Source organism: Podarcis vaucheri, assembly GCF_965113315.1.
Source record: "Podarcis vaucheri genome assembly, chromosome: 1".
NCBI classification, from domain to species: Eukaryota; Metazoa; Chordata; class Lepidosauria; order Squamata; family Lacertidae; genus Podarcis; species Podarcis vaucheri.
The window spans coordinates 106253346-106269164 of record NC_138759.1 but is presented as its reverse complement, the minus strand read 5'-3'; the positions used below and the strand labels follow the sequence as shown (position 1 = coordinate 106269164).

General features: G+C 41.0%; 1 protein-coding gene across 50 annotated transcripts in view; it reads left to right on the top strand.

Annotated features, from left to right (window-relative positions):
- Positions 1 to 15819, top strand: part of NEB (nebulin) — a 153493-nt gene that overhangs the window by 116528 nt on the left and 21146 nt on the right. For 43 of the 50 annotated variants that reach the window (XM_082196548.1, XM_082196559.1, XM_082196546.1 and 40 more), the window contains 16 exons: positions 220 to 327; positions 1162 to 1266; positions 2074 to 2178; positions 2290 to 2394; positions 3099 to 3203; positions 3310 to 3420; positions 4556 to 4666; positions 4949 to 5050; positions 5196 to 5300; positions 5992 to 6090; positions 9210 to 9320; positions 10152 to 10256; positions 11081 to 11185; positions 12158 to 12262; positions 14571 to 14681; positions 15136 to 15246. In XM_082196548.1, coding sequence (XP_082052674.1) covers positions 220 to 327; positions 1162 to 1266; positions 2074 to 2178; positions 2290 to 2394; positions 3099 to 3203; positions 3310 to 3420; positions 4556 to 4666; positions 4949 to 5050; positions 5196 to 5300; positions 5992 to 6090; positions 9210 to 9320; positions 10152 to 10256; positions 11081 to 11185; positions 12158 to 12262; positions 14571 to 14681; positions 15136 to 15246 — 1704 coding nt within the window. The remainder of the gene's footprint in view (positions 1 to 219; positions 328 to 1161; positions 1267 to 2073; positions 2179 to 2289; positions 2395 to 3098; positions 3204 to 3309; positions 3421 to 4555; positions 4667 to 4948; positions 5051 to 5195; positions 5301 to 5991; positions 6091 to 9209; positions 9321 to 10151; positions 10257 to 11080; positions 11186 to 12157; positions 12263 to 14570; positions 14682 to 15135; positions 15247 to 15819) is intronic. The other 7 variants (XM_082196557.1, XM_082196516.1, XM_082196515.1 and 4 more) reach the window with 5 other exon arrangements.

The following is a 15819-nucleotide window of genomic DNA, read 5'->3' as shown; positions in this document are numbered from 1 at the left end:
CCGCCGCGCCACAGGAGCACGATTTCTGTTCTCATCCTGAAGCAAAGTTCTTAACCTGAGGTATTATTTCTGGGTTAGCAGAGTCTGTAACCTGAAACGTATGTAACCCGAGGTACCACTGTATACATATCTGTTCACTTTGGGTATTTTTTAAAAAAGAAATTAAAATGCTATTTCTAATGACTGCTTGTACTTAACTTGGCCCTTTCTTGCTGCCAGATCCTCTACAAACTGGAATATAACAAGGCCAAGCCAAAGGGATATACCACAATCCATGATACTCCCATGTTACTCCACGTACGGAAGGTCAAGGACAGAGTAAGCGATGTAAGTAAACAATATCCTCTACCTCGCAGGATGCTGGAGCCAATGGAATAGGACATGACTCAGCTCATTGACTCCAGCATCCCTACTCGCAAATCTACACTTCAGGTGAGACCAATCATTCTATATAAACTGTGTCTAGCAAAGTTCCAAATTCATTTTTTGCTCATTAGTCTGTAAGATGATATATATTAGATTTTGTTTGCATCACTATAAAAGCTAAGCCTTAGACTATTTAAAATATAATTATTTATTTTCAACATAGCTCACATTTCATAGCAGTGTTTATAAGTATGGTTATTTGCTATAAGCCAATACTTGTTGAAACAATAGATTCATGGTAGGAGAATGAATGAATTTATTAATGAATTAATGAATTTTCTCATATTTACACATTATGTACCACTCAGATTGCTTACCTTTTTATGGGGATTAAGAGAAAGGCCCATAGGCTTACGTATTATGGGTTGGTACTAGACTTTGCTTCCACCAGCAGGAGCAGGCTCTCCCATTTGGCAGAAGGTTGGAAGTGACATTTGCCAAATCCCTGTTTCTCTCCTGCAGCTCCTAACACAACCCTCATGCAATTCTGGTGGGCTGGGGGGAAACTTCTGGAACAGTGTGGGAGGTGGTGCTGGAGGCTGCTGGTTGAGGAGGATACTTTGATGCAGTGGAGGTTGTTCTCTTAGGGCAAATGGGGCTCCACTGTTCAGATGTTTGCTAAATTCAGTGCCTCCTTGGACCTACCAGGGCAGATTAGCACAATTTTCCCTGGGGTGATTTCTGTTTAGCCGTATAAAGAGATGTGCAACGTTAACCTTCTTGTTCTTTCGATAGCTGAAATACAAAGAAGTCTATCAACAGAATAAGTCTCACTGCAACGTTGTACCGGATTCCGTTCATATCAAAGCTGCCAAGCAGGCCTACAAAGTAAACAGCAATGTGAGTCCAGTGCTATTGTTGCCGGTGACTAAGCCTTACAAAGGAAACTGAGGGTGTAGGGCTCCCAGGTCCCACTCAGCTGAGGCCTCTTTCGGTGCCTAATTTCCATACGCTTACGGAAACTCCTAGCCAGATCGGATGAGGCAGTGCATCTCATGCCAACTTTAGATATGTGTGGGATAGAGAAATGTCCACCCCCATCCCTTTGGGCAGAGTACAAATTGTAGGTGGTGCAAATTCCCAGGTTCCAGCTTCCTGAAAGAGCCATGTATGAACAAACCATCCTTTTTAACATGCTGTATTCCTGACAGCTAAAAAAATGTGGTCATTCCAAACATAAAACCCACTACCTGGCTAATCTTTTGTCTTTTTCCTTTTAAGGCTAGGCCTTTCCCCATGCTTGTTCCACAGCAGCACAAGCAGAGCTAAAATTCTGTAGAAGAGCGAGAAAAAGGCAGATATGGATGGAAAAGTAGAAAGTGATAGACCTGTTTGTCTGCAGCCTTGCAAGCCATGGCAAACATAGCCCACTCATTATTATATATTGGTGGGGGTGTGTGTTTGCATTCCCTGCCTACTGGTAAAAATAGGAGATTTATCAACTGCTCAGCCTTGGATGGCCAACATAAATGGCTAAGGGAAAGTGAAACTTTATGGGGAGTTTGCGTCTGCACCACCAAACATTTAGTTACGTATTTATTTTTAGGAATAAAAAAAAATCCTTTTCACTCTTGTTTTATGGTGACCCTTTTACAAGAATGGTCTGAGTCTATGTTTACATTGTTTAATCTATTTCTCTTTGAACAGCTGGATTACAAGAAGAAATATGAAGCTGCCAAGGCTCACTGGCACTGGACTGTGGACAGACCGGACTTCATCCAAGCTGCCAAATCATCTTTGCAACAGAGTGATGTAAGGAAACTAAAACCATATGCACCCATTTTATTTCCTGACATAGCAAGGCATACCTCTGGGGCCACAGGCTGCACTTCTGACACTTTTTATTCTCCTGTTTCTTTGTAGTATGATTACAAATATGACCGAGAGTACTATAGAGGATGCAAGCTATCCGTAACAGATGACAAAAACACAGTGTTGGCTTTGCAGAATGCAATCTTGGCGAGTGATGTGAGTATTCTAAAATCCTTTTAATGGAAGCTTCCCCACCCCACCCCTTTTTAAGTCTTGGACACTCAGATCAGCATGTAAACCTTAGCAAATGATTGTACTTTTCTAAATAGGTGTGGCAAACCAATCACACTGAGAAACATTTTCAGCATTGGATAACAAAAACACCTTTTAATGTCAGGTTCAGTTCTGGTAATAGTGGTTAGGAAAGAAATACCTACCATGATTTACAGGGGTCCTCAAATTTCCTGTAGCCTTTGTAACCAGCCCAAGTCACTGTCTTCTTACTAGTGCCTTTCTGGGCTCTGGATGTACTTCAGACATCTCCAGGGCCCAGCACAATTGCATTGCTAAAGCCATCCAGTGCCCCCACTCCAAACTGGTTGAAGGGCATAGAGTTGTCTCTGCCACACTGAACATCACCAGATCTCAGTACAATGTCAGGACATCCCCCACTCTTTTCTCATACTGGAAGAAGGGCAGAAATTTCCCCAGACTATTATGTTTTGACTTTAGAACAGAGTCCTTCAAAGCTCTCCAATAGTTAATGCAAAATTTGAGCTAGCTCTTGCCTTTCTGTAGTCCAGAGAAGGATGGAGACTCACACCAGAATAAAACACATGCTCACCAGTGACGAGCCCATTTGTGTAGCCCTGTTTATTATACACTGCTTGAAACTAATACCTTTCCATTTCATATCCCAGTTAAAATATAAAGAGAAGCATAACAAGGAAAGGGGAACTATCCACCCAGTTCCAGATACTCCTCAGATCCTTCTTGCAAAGACTGTTAGCGCTCTTGTGTCTGAGGTAATTTATTATTTATATGTGTATGTATGTAATTCTCCAGTTTTCAGCACTTATTCCTTATTTAATATATATTACTTCAATAACCGTTGTTTCTCTTCATCATCAGAACAAATACAAAGAACATGTTAAGAAGCACCTGCCACATGGCTCCTTTACAAAATTGCCAGAAACACGAGACACTGTTCATGTAAAAAACGTAACCAAGAATGTCAGTGAGGTAAACTGCTTTTGCATTACTATAGCCACATCACCGGTTGAGTTGACGCTTGCATTTGTTTTGTTTACTCGGTGATGGAAACTGTTGTTGCTCCGCTATAAATTATACTTCACACTAATTATGGCTTACTAAAAGGGTGCTGCTCCCTCTTCACCGGGGCTGATGTTACTTACACCAGCCTGTCAGCCCACATAGTTAAATATCAGCATAAGTTTAATAACGTGGTTGAACAGAGTTTCTGAAAACGTATGTAGATGGAAGCTTAGCACGTTGAAAAAGAGAGAGAATGCCTTCAAGTATATTTCTGTAGCCTGTCAAATCTGGAAATTGTTTCTTCTGATATGAGTTTGCACGATCCATGCCTGTTTGAATGAATTGTTGGTAAGGGACTTGATTATGAACATAGAGCAAAGGTTTTGAAACGCTTTACAAATTAAAGAGTGTGATAGAAATGAGTGGCAGTGGTAGCGGCTGAAGAACTACAAAAGTGTGTGTGTGTATACACATATGCAGAATTGGGTTCATTGCAGTCAATTCTTTCTAGTCATTTAAAAATAACTGTAAATAGAATATGGATGCAGCAATTGAGACATAAGTTAAGTAATTGCTTGGTGCTTGCCCCCTATGATTTTGGGTACATGTCCCATCTTTTATATTCTTCCAAAGGGTTCCCCAGCACTCAGGAGCATAGGGTTGGTGTAGGAAGGAGCAATCACTGAAGATCACCTTGATCTTTGTTTGACTGACGAAAATCTTTGCTGGATTGAATAGGCATAAATCAGCAGGGGAACACCCATTCAGTACAATATCTGTTTGTTGACAGCTGTAAGCAAAATGTTTTTGACTGATGGGCTTTCCACATAGGGACCAATCCTTACAGTCAACTTTATTCTCATTTATGTAGCTGCCCTTTGAATCTCTCCCTCTCTCTTTTTAATGTGGAGAGCTTCTGACCGTAGAGGAAAACTTGCAGCAGATCAGGAAACAAAGCTAGTTAACCTACAAGTGCATGTGTGAGCGTGCACCTGTCTTCCTTAAGTGTAGAAGTCATCACCTATGTTTCTTATTATAAATGTCGGCAAAGTAAGCCTCAGGTGAAGAATGTGTGACACAACTCTTTTCTGTTCCGAAACAGACAAATTATAAAAAGAAATTCCACAAGGAGAAAGGCAAGTCAGACTATTCAATCATGCTGGAGCCTCCTGATGTGAAACACGCCATGGAAGTTGCAAAGAATCAGAGCACTGTAAGTTATTCCTCCAGTTATGTCATTAAAACCCTGGATGGGCAATATAAGGAATAATCCTTTCGAAGCCGTGGGCCATAGGAGAAACACACGTTGACATGGGTGGCTGTAGCTTTTCCATGCAGACTTTGTTTCATTACAGTGAAGCGTATGCAGTTTTCGCATGGGTGGTGGGCATCAACAATAGCTCTGGTGAAAACATTATCATCAAGAGGATCTTGTTCTTTCCTTAAAAAGAAAACACAACAGTAACTGCTTCTCTTTATCCTTGTTTTCACCTAGATCCAATACAAAAAGGATGCCAAATCCAAGCTCCATTACACTAGTGTGGCGGATCGCCCTGATATTAAGAAAGCCACCCAAGTCTCCCATTTAGTCAGTGATGTAAGTACTTTATCAGTGTAACTGTTCAGTAACTTGTGGCAATATGACAGCATGCATATAAATAGTTTCATTTCAGTATGTAGAAGCCAGAGGGGGGGTTGTTTTTGTTTTTGTAACCCCTTGACATTTCATATATTTGTCTTAGATTGAATATAAAGCCAAAGCTCGTGGAGAAGCTGGTTTGGGAGTCAGCATGCTTGGACGTCCAGATATTGAACTTGCCAAGGAGGTGTCCAGACTTACAAGCCAGGTATGAACAGGTGGCTGCTTCAACTTGTAACCATATGGCACACATTTTCTTTTGCAATCATGTTGATGTAATGTTGACTTTACAGATAAAGCAGCTTTAGAGATAATTTATTTGAGATCGGGGTGGTTAATATTTTCTGGCCAACTCTTCCCATCTCCCCTGACCATTGCCCATGCTGGCTGCGGGTGATAGGAACTGAAGTCCAACAACATATGGAAGGCACCGGGCTCCCATACCAATGACCTGAAACAATTTTTGTGTTAAAAAAACATGCCATAAATGTTTGGTCATTTGCTGTATACTGGGAGGCAAAATGTTTTGTTTTTATTGTCTTTTCTCCAGTTATTCCCTTATCAATTTTCTTTGGCAGACATTTTAATGTTTGTGCTGTTATATATTTCTATAGTGAGGGTAGCAGCACTGGACTTTCCCCTCAGGCATGTTTTTTTTAAAAAAGTGCTTCAAACAATGTGTTAACATTTTTGCGTTTTGGTGCTAGCGTATGCCTCTTTCCTCTCTGCCAAACTTTGACCGACTTCACTTGGTGCATTTCTGACCCATGCTGTTTCCCACGAGACTCCCTGCCCCCCCACAAAGACGGGAATATCACCGGCTCTTCTACCTCAGCTTCTTGCTTTGTCCATCTTGGAGGTTTGCCATTCTAATCTTGCTATCTTGCTACGCTTTGTAGGCAGAATACATCAAAGGACGCATGAGGGGCCATGGGGCTGCATCATACGACACGCCCATGATGAGACACGTTAAGAAAGCTAATGTCCTAAGTAGCCATGTAAGATGGATTTTCAGCGGGTCTCCTACGCTGCTACCAATTTCACAAGTCTCTTGCTAGAGCCTATATTCTTGGCACAATCCTAAGTGTTTGAGGCACTGCTTCTATTTTTTCATTTTTAAAAAAGAACATTAAAACCTTGTGGATTTGTGAGGCCTCCCCTTTCTTCCTTATGCAAAGTTCTGCTTGGGAATTTCTTTGACAGTGAATTTGTTCTGAGAATGTCTCGGCTTCAAGAAAAGGCTTGAGGTGCCCAAAATACATGAAAGTGGGGAATTTAGTCAAACATTTACACTGGTGGTGCTGTGGGTTAAACCACAGAGCCTAGAACCTAGGATCGCAGAGGAAGAGCAGTAGCAGTGGACAAGCTGTTGTTCAGGGAAGCTAGTTCATCATTACTGACCTTCTCACTAAGAACCCAGAGTTTCTTGAAACAGAATAAGCTTGTCCACACATTTCACTGAGCACAGGTACAAGCTCTTATAGCTTAACTGCTGCAGGTACACAAAATATGCTCTTGTGGAATGCTGCATGTAAAAAATTGTACGAGTGAACAGCTCAACTATTTCTGTACACAGTCCTCGAAGTCTACATTCATTGAATATAACAATATGGACACCCCTATTAAAAGCCACCAATTTAGGGGAAAGGCTTCTGATGAATTACCTTCCAACAAATTCCTAAACTCTTGCAAATAGCTCCTTAACTACTGTTATTTGTGGACAGACATTTTCAGATGATTCTTCACTTGCTCTCAAATGGTTCAGAAAGTAAATGACATATTTGCACCAATTTTCTACAGGTTATGGGCAGAAATTTCATAAGGAATAAAGGGGGATGTTTTTATTTCCCATTTCTCTTTGTGATTGTTGCATGGAACAGCTGCATGTCAAAAACTGTCCTTCTCTACTTGTGAGAAACAGCAGGAATTTGCCATGAAAACTGTCAAAACACCATCTACACAGTGTCTTGCGTCATCTATGCTGTCACTGCTATTGATACTCTTGTTTACTGTGTCTCACGGTTTTGTTGCTGCTTTTTGTTTTAATATTGAAACAAGTCCCCCTGCCTCTTGTTTTTTGTTCATTATCTCATATCCATTAACAAATCTTGTTTAGCAAGTACGGAATCCTGATGGAAATCACAAGTATTAATGAGAGACTTGCATTTTGATCTAGTGGGTCCTCACGACAAATGTCAAAATGCTTTTGAAACCCACATAGTATTCTAAGAAAGTAGCTTGTGCCCTGTGGAGCCACTATTCATTCAGAAATCAGACACAAAATGCATCTCTGAATTGTGGTGGCCCATAATGGTCCCCACCTACCTGTAATATGTCATTTGTGTTTGTTTGTGTGTGTGTGTGTGTGTGTGTGTGTGTCTGTGTCATTGTAGGAAGAGTCTTCTCCTTCCCAAGAGCGTCAGTGCCCAGAGTGTCCTGCATTTTTAAAAAAGTAAACATAAACAGTGTACTTGACTGTCACTTGAATATTGACCACTGGCATCTTTTGTCAACCCATGTCCAAAAGATGAGGCTATCCAGCATGAAGGATACAGGGTTGTGTGGATAAAAACATGCCAACATGTTTTAGACATCCAGAATCGTGGAATGGAATTGAAATCTGCACTGCGGCATCTTCCAGTTTTCTAACGTTAAACTTTTCTTCTTTTCAGCCCTGTGCATTGCTCCCTAGCATGATCTATTCCTTTCATCAGTTACGTCAATCAGCTCTTGCCAGGGGTGGGGTGAAGACTGGGTGCCATCCATGTAAAATTAAGCATATCAAACCATTGATTTCAATGTGAGAGGGCTAAAATACACCATAAGCTCTCGTTGAAATCATTTGGAATCCAGGTGCTTAATTTTTGCTGGCTCATGCCAGGATTTGTATAACTGCTATTTTCTCTTTCTCTCTAGCAAATGACTAATATCTTACCTCTTCTTTTATGGAGTTCCTTGATAATGAAGCTTTTCAGTCTTAAGAACCTTGCTCTGTGTACTTTCCACACTAACAGTGCAAAGTAATAGTAAGCAGTAATATCCCCTGGCAAGTTCTTCGACTGAAAACATGGTGAATCTGTTTATTCCTCCATTAGAATGAAAGTAACCAAGCCGCATTTGCTCACTTCAGTTGTCAGGCAGAACTGGACTGTCCATCAGAGGACATAGGAAAGTCATTGTAAATAAAAGTGCATTATAGTATTCTTCGGAATTCTAGTACTGAGAGAATAGAGCATCTAGCAGGACCTTTATTCTCTATCATGAACATGTCTTTTTATTCAAAATCACAGTCTTTTTGCAATTTCTCTTAAAGCCAGTAATGATAGTTATCAGATCAAATGCAACTGCCTCTTTGATTAGGCAGTGTATTGGGAGAACATTGGGCTCCAGTGTAGCAAATCTTGGTTCAAAACCATGCTGAGCTGTAAAATTTACTGGGAGGAGTCTTGGGCAAATTACAGTCTCCGACAAACCTACTTTCATCATTAGTAAAGAAACAATGATTTGAACACCAGATGACGCCAGAGAGCAGGAAAATTTTCCATAGCGGTTTTTAAATTTTTTGTTATAACGATCTAGTTTCTGACTTATTTATAGTGGTTTCCCCCCTGTGTGTAGATCTACCCTGAGACTTGAATGCTGCTCAAAATCCCTGGGAGGGAAGGCAGGAAAGAAATATTTAGAAAGTCAGATGTTTCTATTGCCCTGTATCAGGAAACACCCATTTTAGGCCACAGAAAAATGCACAATGCAGTCATAATTTTGCTCTTGTGTCTCTTGATAGCCATGCTGCACACACACAACATTCAGACCCCCCCCCAATGAATGAGTTATATATTTCAAATGTGGAGCTGAAACACAACTACTGAATGAAAGACGCAACATGAAATCTTGTAAATGCAGTGTGTGCCAAGTTCGTTGCTGCATCACGTGAATATTCCAGACCTTCGTTAATGGTATCTTCTTTTTCAAAGAGGTCTTATGGCTTGCATTGTTCAACCTGTCTGCTTGCAATCGGAATCTGTTTTGACAATCTGAATGTGGACTCTTTCTCCCGTGGCACCAGACAAGCTAAAATTCAGGACCTTGTTTTAACACTTGTTCCTCTTGGAATTAGATCAAATACAAAGAGAAGTTTGACAAGGAGAAGGGCAATAAGCCGCGATACGACCTGAAGGAAGCCAAGATCTACAAGACCTTAAAAGATGCCCACCACATCGCTAGCGAGGTATGTGTGGGCCTTTAGGCCAGTAGTTACCAACCCTTTTCAGGCTCATGGGCCCATTTGGAAAAGCTTATGAGTATCACCACATAATGGCAGCTGGAAAACTATGGCTAGTCGCAAAATGGCTGCCTTGAGGGGTGTAGCTAGTCATAAGTGACAAGCAGCTTGCCCATGAAACCAAGTATGAGGCAGAACTGGGAGTTGAGCCCCTGAACATAATACTGGCCGAAGGGAGGGATATTATTATTATTATTATTATTATTATTATTATTATTATTATTATTATTATATATTAAATTTCTATACCAACTTTCATCTGAGGATCATAGGGCAGTTTACAATATAAAAATACAAAAATACATGCTTTAGTATCAAACAACATCACACACACACACACACACACACACACACACACACACACACACAGTTTAAAAGGCCACAGATTGTTTAATTAGCCAAAGGGCTAGGAGAAGAGGATTTTTTTTGCCTGGCACCTAAGGTTATGTAATGAAGGTGTCAGACGAGCACATTCCACAAGCAGGCACGACCACAGAAAATAGTGATGATGAGTTGTCACCTTCAACCATCTCCTAGCCTTCTTGGGCCATGTACCTGAATTTCCCTAAGGGAACATGTGCCTGGCAACTTTGCTACAAATCATTTAAGGAACATTTGCAGTAATGCTGATCTCATTAACCATCTCTTGCCCAGTGCCCCGCCCCCACAACATTTTGATGCAAAGTCTGACTGAGTCCTGTTCCTTTTTAATGCGTCCGATTTCTAAGTGTTGTTTGCGTTTTCCTTTACTGCGTTTCTTTGAACTTCCCCCATCAGATTAAATACAAGGCGGACCTGAAGAAACTTCACAAACCAGTGACAGACATGTCTGAATCCCTGTCGATGCATCATGTCTTGAACACCAGCCAGCTCGCCAGTTCTGTAAGCCTCTTAGCTCATCTCAGACCATATTCACTTTAGCATTTCATCCATCTGCCTTTCTGAGATAATAGCTGCTAACAATTTCTGTAACAGCTTTCCTCCTTGACTGTTCCTAGGAAATCACCTGGTAGTGATCTCTCTTCTCCCCTGCCTAATGAGTGTTCCTCATGCGGACTAATTAATATCCCTGGTCTTTCAAGCATTTTCTATTAGCTGTAGAACTGCTAATATTGTAAAACCTCTAACCACATGTAAATGGCTTTTTTTTTTCTTTTTAACTTTCCTTTTTGACTAACAGGAATACCATTTTCCTCCTTTTGATTTCAATATTTTTTGTGCTTAATATTATTTCAACATACTTCTTCTTTTAACTTTTTAAAACCTTTTCAAAATTAATTCTGCTTTTGCTGAACTTTTATCATCCTGCTATTATACCACAGAGTGATGAATATGCTAACAAGAGAAGAAGATGTGGCGTTGTCTTCCATTTTAATTGTATCACATATTCACTATATTTCTTTTGTTCTTCCTTCTTTCTTTTTTGGGGGTTTTCTTTTTATTTACTTACAATATCTTGTTCCTTCTTGCATAATGTTGCAAGGGAAAAATAGCTATCACAAGTGCTTCGGCATTAGTCTGAGATTTTTTTCCTCCCTCCCCCACCCCTTTATGGATTCCTTTTTCTTCTTCTTCTCCTTTTTTTAAAAAAAAATGCTTTGGGTTTCTTGTTTTTCTGTTGAAATGGTTGGATCGGCTGGAGCTAGAAAGCTGATCAGGTTAGGCCTTTTTGTTATTGAGGTGGTTTTTGACACCTTCCCCTTTAGTACCAGTACAAGAAGAAATATGAGAAGAGTAAAGGTCACTACCATGTGGTTCCAGATAACCTTGAACAGATCCATCTAAAGGAGGCCTCAGAACTTCAGAGCATAGTAAGTCATAGATAAGTGTTTCCTGCTTTTTATTTCTCGTTCACAACCCATTGCATTGCATTCTAGAATCTAGAAGGGTCAGTGTGCCAAGAAGGGGGAAATACACCACTTAATAAGAAAAAAAAAGTATTGCTGTAAAGTTATTTCAGCATTAAACTCCTTTTGATCTTGGAGTACATTTACAATATAAATGAAGAAGTTGCTTTTCCCAAGGAGTTCCGGGAATAATAGTTTTATAAAGATGCTTAGAAACCTCCAATTAGAGCTCCTAGCTCACTTCACAGAATTTGCTGGAAAAAAGCCCTGGCACTTAAATGTAATTGAATGTCATTTTAAAGTCTGTTGTGAATATATATTTTTGCTTACTTCTTGCATGTGAGATATAGCTGCCTATATTCCAATAAATTGGTTAGAAATGAGTTGTTTATTTAATTCAAAATTTGCCAGGTCTTAAAATGTTTTGGGACCTGCCTGTTGTTAATGTTCTCTCTAACTATCTGTGCTATTTTCTGACTGAACAAAAAACTCTTGTACATTGGTTTTCAGACCATTCTCTGAACCCTTGTTCATAAATTGCCATAATTCCACATAGGCAATGCTGTGTGAACTAGCTATGCAAACCGGCAATTGTGGCTTCATATCTTTACGGCTGCAAAATGGGGCCCTGACATGTGAAGAAGTGGACAGCAACCGTGTTGCCATTGGAGCATAGAAATTGGCCTTGACCCTTGACATCTGGTAGCAGCATTTCAGTGCTTCTCAGCCCTCCTCTGTGAGGTGCAGCAGACTGTGTTGGGGGCACCCAACAGGTCACTCACCGTGACATGTGGTTTTCATGACTGACATGATTGTTTCTTGAGCGCGGCTTGGGGAAGAGACCTAATTCCCTTCCACGTTCCAGGGCCACCCCTGTACATTTGTAGCCTATATCTAGCAATGCACTGGAAATAATATTTATCTCCCTCTTGGCAGGTGAAGTACAAGGAAAAATATGAAAAGGAAAGAGGGAAGCCCATGCTGGACTTTGAAACACCAACATACCTCACGGCTAAGGAGTCTCAGCACATGCAAAGCGAGGTAAGGTGCTTTGTGGCAGAATGCAGCCTGGTTTCATGTTGGAAAATGAAGGCATAACAACATGGTATTGTATTATTTCCATTCAGGTACAGGCAGTTAGTGGGGAAGATGCTTTCTGAAGGTATAACTAGAATTGAAATAATCATGCCTCTATAGCAGCCTTGTTCAACCTGGTGCCCTCTAGGGTTGTTTTGGGGGGACATACAGCTCCCACCAGCCCCAACCAGATGACTAAGGATCAGGGATGATGGAGGTTGTAGTCAAAAATCTCTGGGGGGAAACACAGGCTGCACTTTATTACAATCTGATTCACGGTTGCAAAATAAAATAAGTTTAGGAGCGAGGCAACAGACTCTAAGCTATTAATTTACTTTATATTTACTTTGTATTTGTGGAATTAAGGTGATAACGGGAGTGTTGATTCAAAAAAGGACTTGCAGTTTGTCAGTTTTCCCCGGGCTACCAGAAGATTAGAGTGGCTGCTAAAAGTAGCAGTATATAATTTGTAATAAACAACTTTCGCTGACACCATTCAAGCCTTGTTTGTGTCCAGTTATAGTTTTTCCATTGACCTTCCATTGAACTCAGTTTTGTCAGTGTTCTGTCCCAAATGTGAAATTTATACAAGGTGAAATACACTTGTATAAGGTGTTTGGTCGATAATATTTGGGTGGTTCTGTCAATTGTTTCAGGGTGGGTCTCCCCCCCCCCCAATATTTCACCACACAACTATCTCAGAGTCTGTGTGCCAGAGGACAAGATCAAAACATGAGATAAAGACTCTGTTGCACAGTTCGGTCCATAACCAACCATCTGTGTTTTATGGTCTGCTTGCTTCTGGTCTCCAAAGCAGGAAGTAACACAGCACTGCAGAGACAAGCAGGAGTACAGACCTGATTCCCCGCCATAGCCAGGCCCATGGGCTTGCCTGCTCCCTCCTCTACAGATCCTTGCTGTCTTTGCCATATGCAACCATTGACACCTTACTGCAGGTGTGTGCCATACCTGATAAAGAACAATCCCCCATTATGCAGGTGCAAGGGGTCTGGATACAGGGAAGTTTGAGCCCTGGGTTTGAGCCCAGGAGGCCTCTCACATTTTTCTAAAGAAACAGAAGATAAGCAGTCAGAGAACGCAATTATTTTACCCTTTCCCATTCCCTGGAGGCTTTGCCAAGCATCCTCTCTTGTGTCTTTTGAAACACTTTCCAGCTGCACTTTCTCAAAGCCACTTCTGTGCATCATTTCCCAATACAGTGCCTGAACAGCGATTGAAAGGGTGCAAAGTTCACATTGCTTCTTACAAGCCAGTGCTAAATCAGAGTTAACGTTTGCCTTAATATTTATCCTAACTAAATAAGTGGTCAATAGATACCTATTGTGTCTTGGGACCCCTGGTGCCCATCTCTATGCCATTCACCCCTTCCATTTCACGCACCATCCTCTTCATATACATTCCTTTTATATCAGCAAGATTAGATGTGAAACTGTTGTGCTTCAGCACTGAAAATCCCTGCCTGTTTTAAGTGTTACAGCACCACCTTCCCCCTGATATTAGCTTTTTGTTTAACCATGATTTCATAGCCTATTTGATGTGTCTGCATTGTTCTGTCCAAGAGCGAAACTTATACAAGGCAAAAATACTGGTATAAGGTCCTTTGGGTGATTCTGTCAATTGTTTCAATATATTACCATGCAATTAGACATTCCCTCCCCCGGGGTTTATGGGATGCCTACCCTTTTGGCTCTGGGATTTTCCATTCCTTAGACTGATCATAACAATTAGTGAGTCTAAAGCATAGGAATGACACTACTGTAGGCTTTAAGGGCATCTTACCAACTGAGCACACTGGAAGACTGGAGCCCTACCTTTTGTGAATCACATGTTCATCCAAAGCCTTGTTGCTGTCAGAGACACAAAGTGGGCGCTTGCAATGTATTTTTATTTTATTTGTTCCTTACATTTATACACCACCTTTTCCTCCAGGAGCTCAAGTTGGGGCACATGGTTCTGCCCTCTCCATTTTAGCCCCAGGGATGGTGACTGTCCCAAGGCCACCCAGTGATTTGCATAGCTGAGTTGGGATTTGAATTTGTCTCCCAGGCCATCGTCCAACACTCTAACCACTACACCACGCTGCTAAACCCCCACCCAACACCGAATGGCCGACCAGCAAACTTGACACAACAAGGGCAAGACAGGACCCAAAACTAACAGTACAGTACTTGAAAATATTCTTCCTGCACAGATCCAAAATAAATTCTGTTTTTTCCCCTTCTCCTCTTCTTCTTCTTCCTACTCCTGTTAGAAAGAATATAAAAAAGACTTTGAAGAGTCCATGAAAGGCAGGAACCTTACTGGCCTGGAGGTCACACCATCTCTTTTGCATGTCAGATATGCCACCAAAATAGCAAGCGAGGTAGCACCTGCTCTGTTGTCTTCTGCTGTGAACCACCCTACTAGTTTCATTAATTGTCCTTACCAAAGCAGTCCCTTCACTACCTTCTTTACTAGCCTTAAACATTTCTCTTAAATGCATGGTTTAATCTGTGTTTGTTGCTTGTTCTAGTCCATTGGTGTGTGGTTTTTTTAAATCACTAATTGTTAATTGTATTAGCAGCATTAATGTTTTCCTGTTGGTGGAACAGAGATCATTGTTTCACTATATGTTGTGTTCTTTACTGAAGTTGTTGTGTCAAGCTGTGTGACTATCTAGAAGGTTGAACCTTGAACACCCTAACTAAGTCTTGCTTTAAGATAATCTGAAGGCCATTTACTAACTCTTTTTAGGGGAGGGGGGTCTCCTTCATCCTCCTTGAAGCTCTTTCTCTCTTTGGTTTCTTCAGTTTTCTTTTTCTCCCCACCCCCTCTAGAAAGAATACAGGAGAGATTTGGAAGAAGGTGTCAAAGGTAAAGGCCTAACCATTTTGGAAGAGACCCCAGACCTACTCAGAGCAAAGAATGCAACCTATATCTTGAATGAGGTGAGGCACATAGCTAGGCTAACTTCCCTTGGGGGCCACTGCAGCATGGCCCCCTTCTTCTGCACTGGATTAATGTCAAAAGCCCCAGACATTAGGGAGAAATGCATGATGTGGCTCCACCCTATGACTCCCAGAAGAAGGACAACGTTGGCATGGTAATGAGCAGTGCTACAGCATCTCTCCCAGGCTGTTTGCGTAATGTCAGAACGGCCTTTCATAGGAAGAATTCCAACAAAGCTATCTTTAAAGAGAAATTATACGCCTGGGTTCCAGCAATTTCTGAAGCATTGATTATATCTCAGAGTCAGATCCCACTTACCTGCCCAGGTCAATTTTTGTAATGGGTTTGTAGGTGCTAGGAAACATACAGCTAATTAAGCTTGTGTCCTGTGCAAGGTGATAGCTAGACCCTTGTGTGCTATTTGAGCTGTGTTTCAAACGTTTTTAATCCTCTGAAATTAGCGTGTGTGAAAAGCTAAGTTAAGCAAACTTCCTAAACTGTGTATTAGACACTTCTTAAATCTTAGGAAATCAACATATTTGTTGATAGATAATTAAGTTAGATAATTTCCT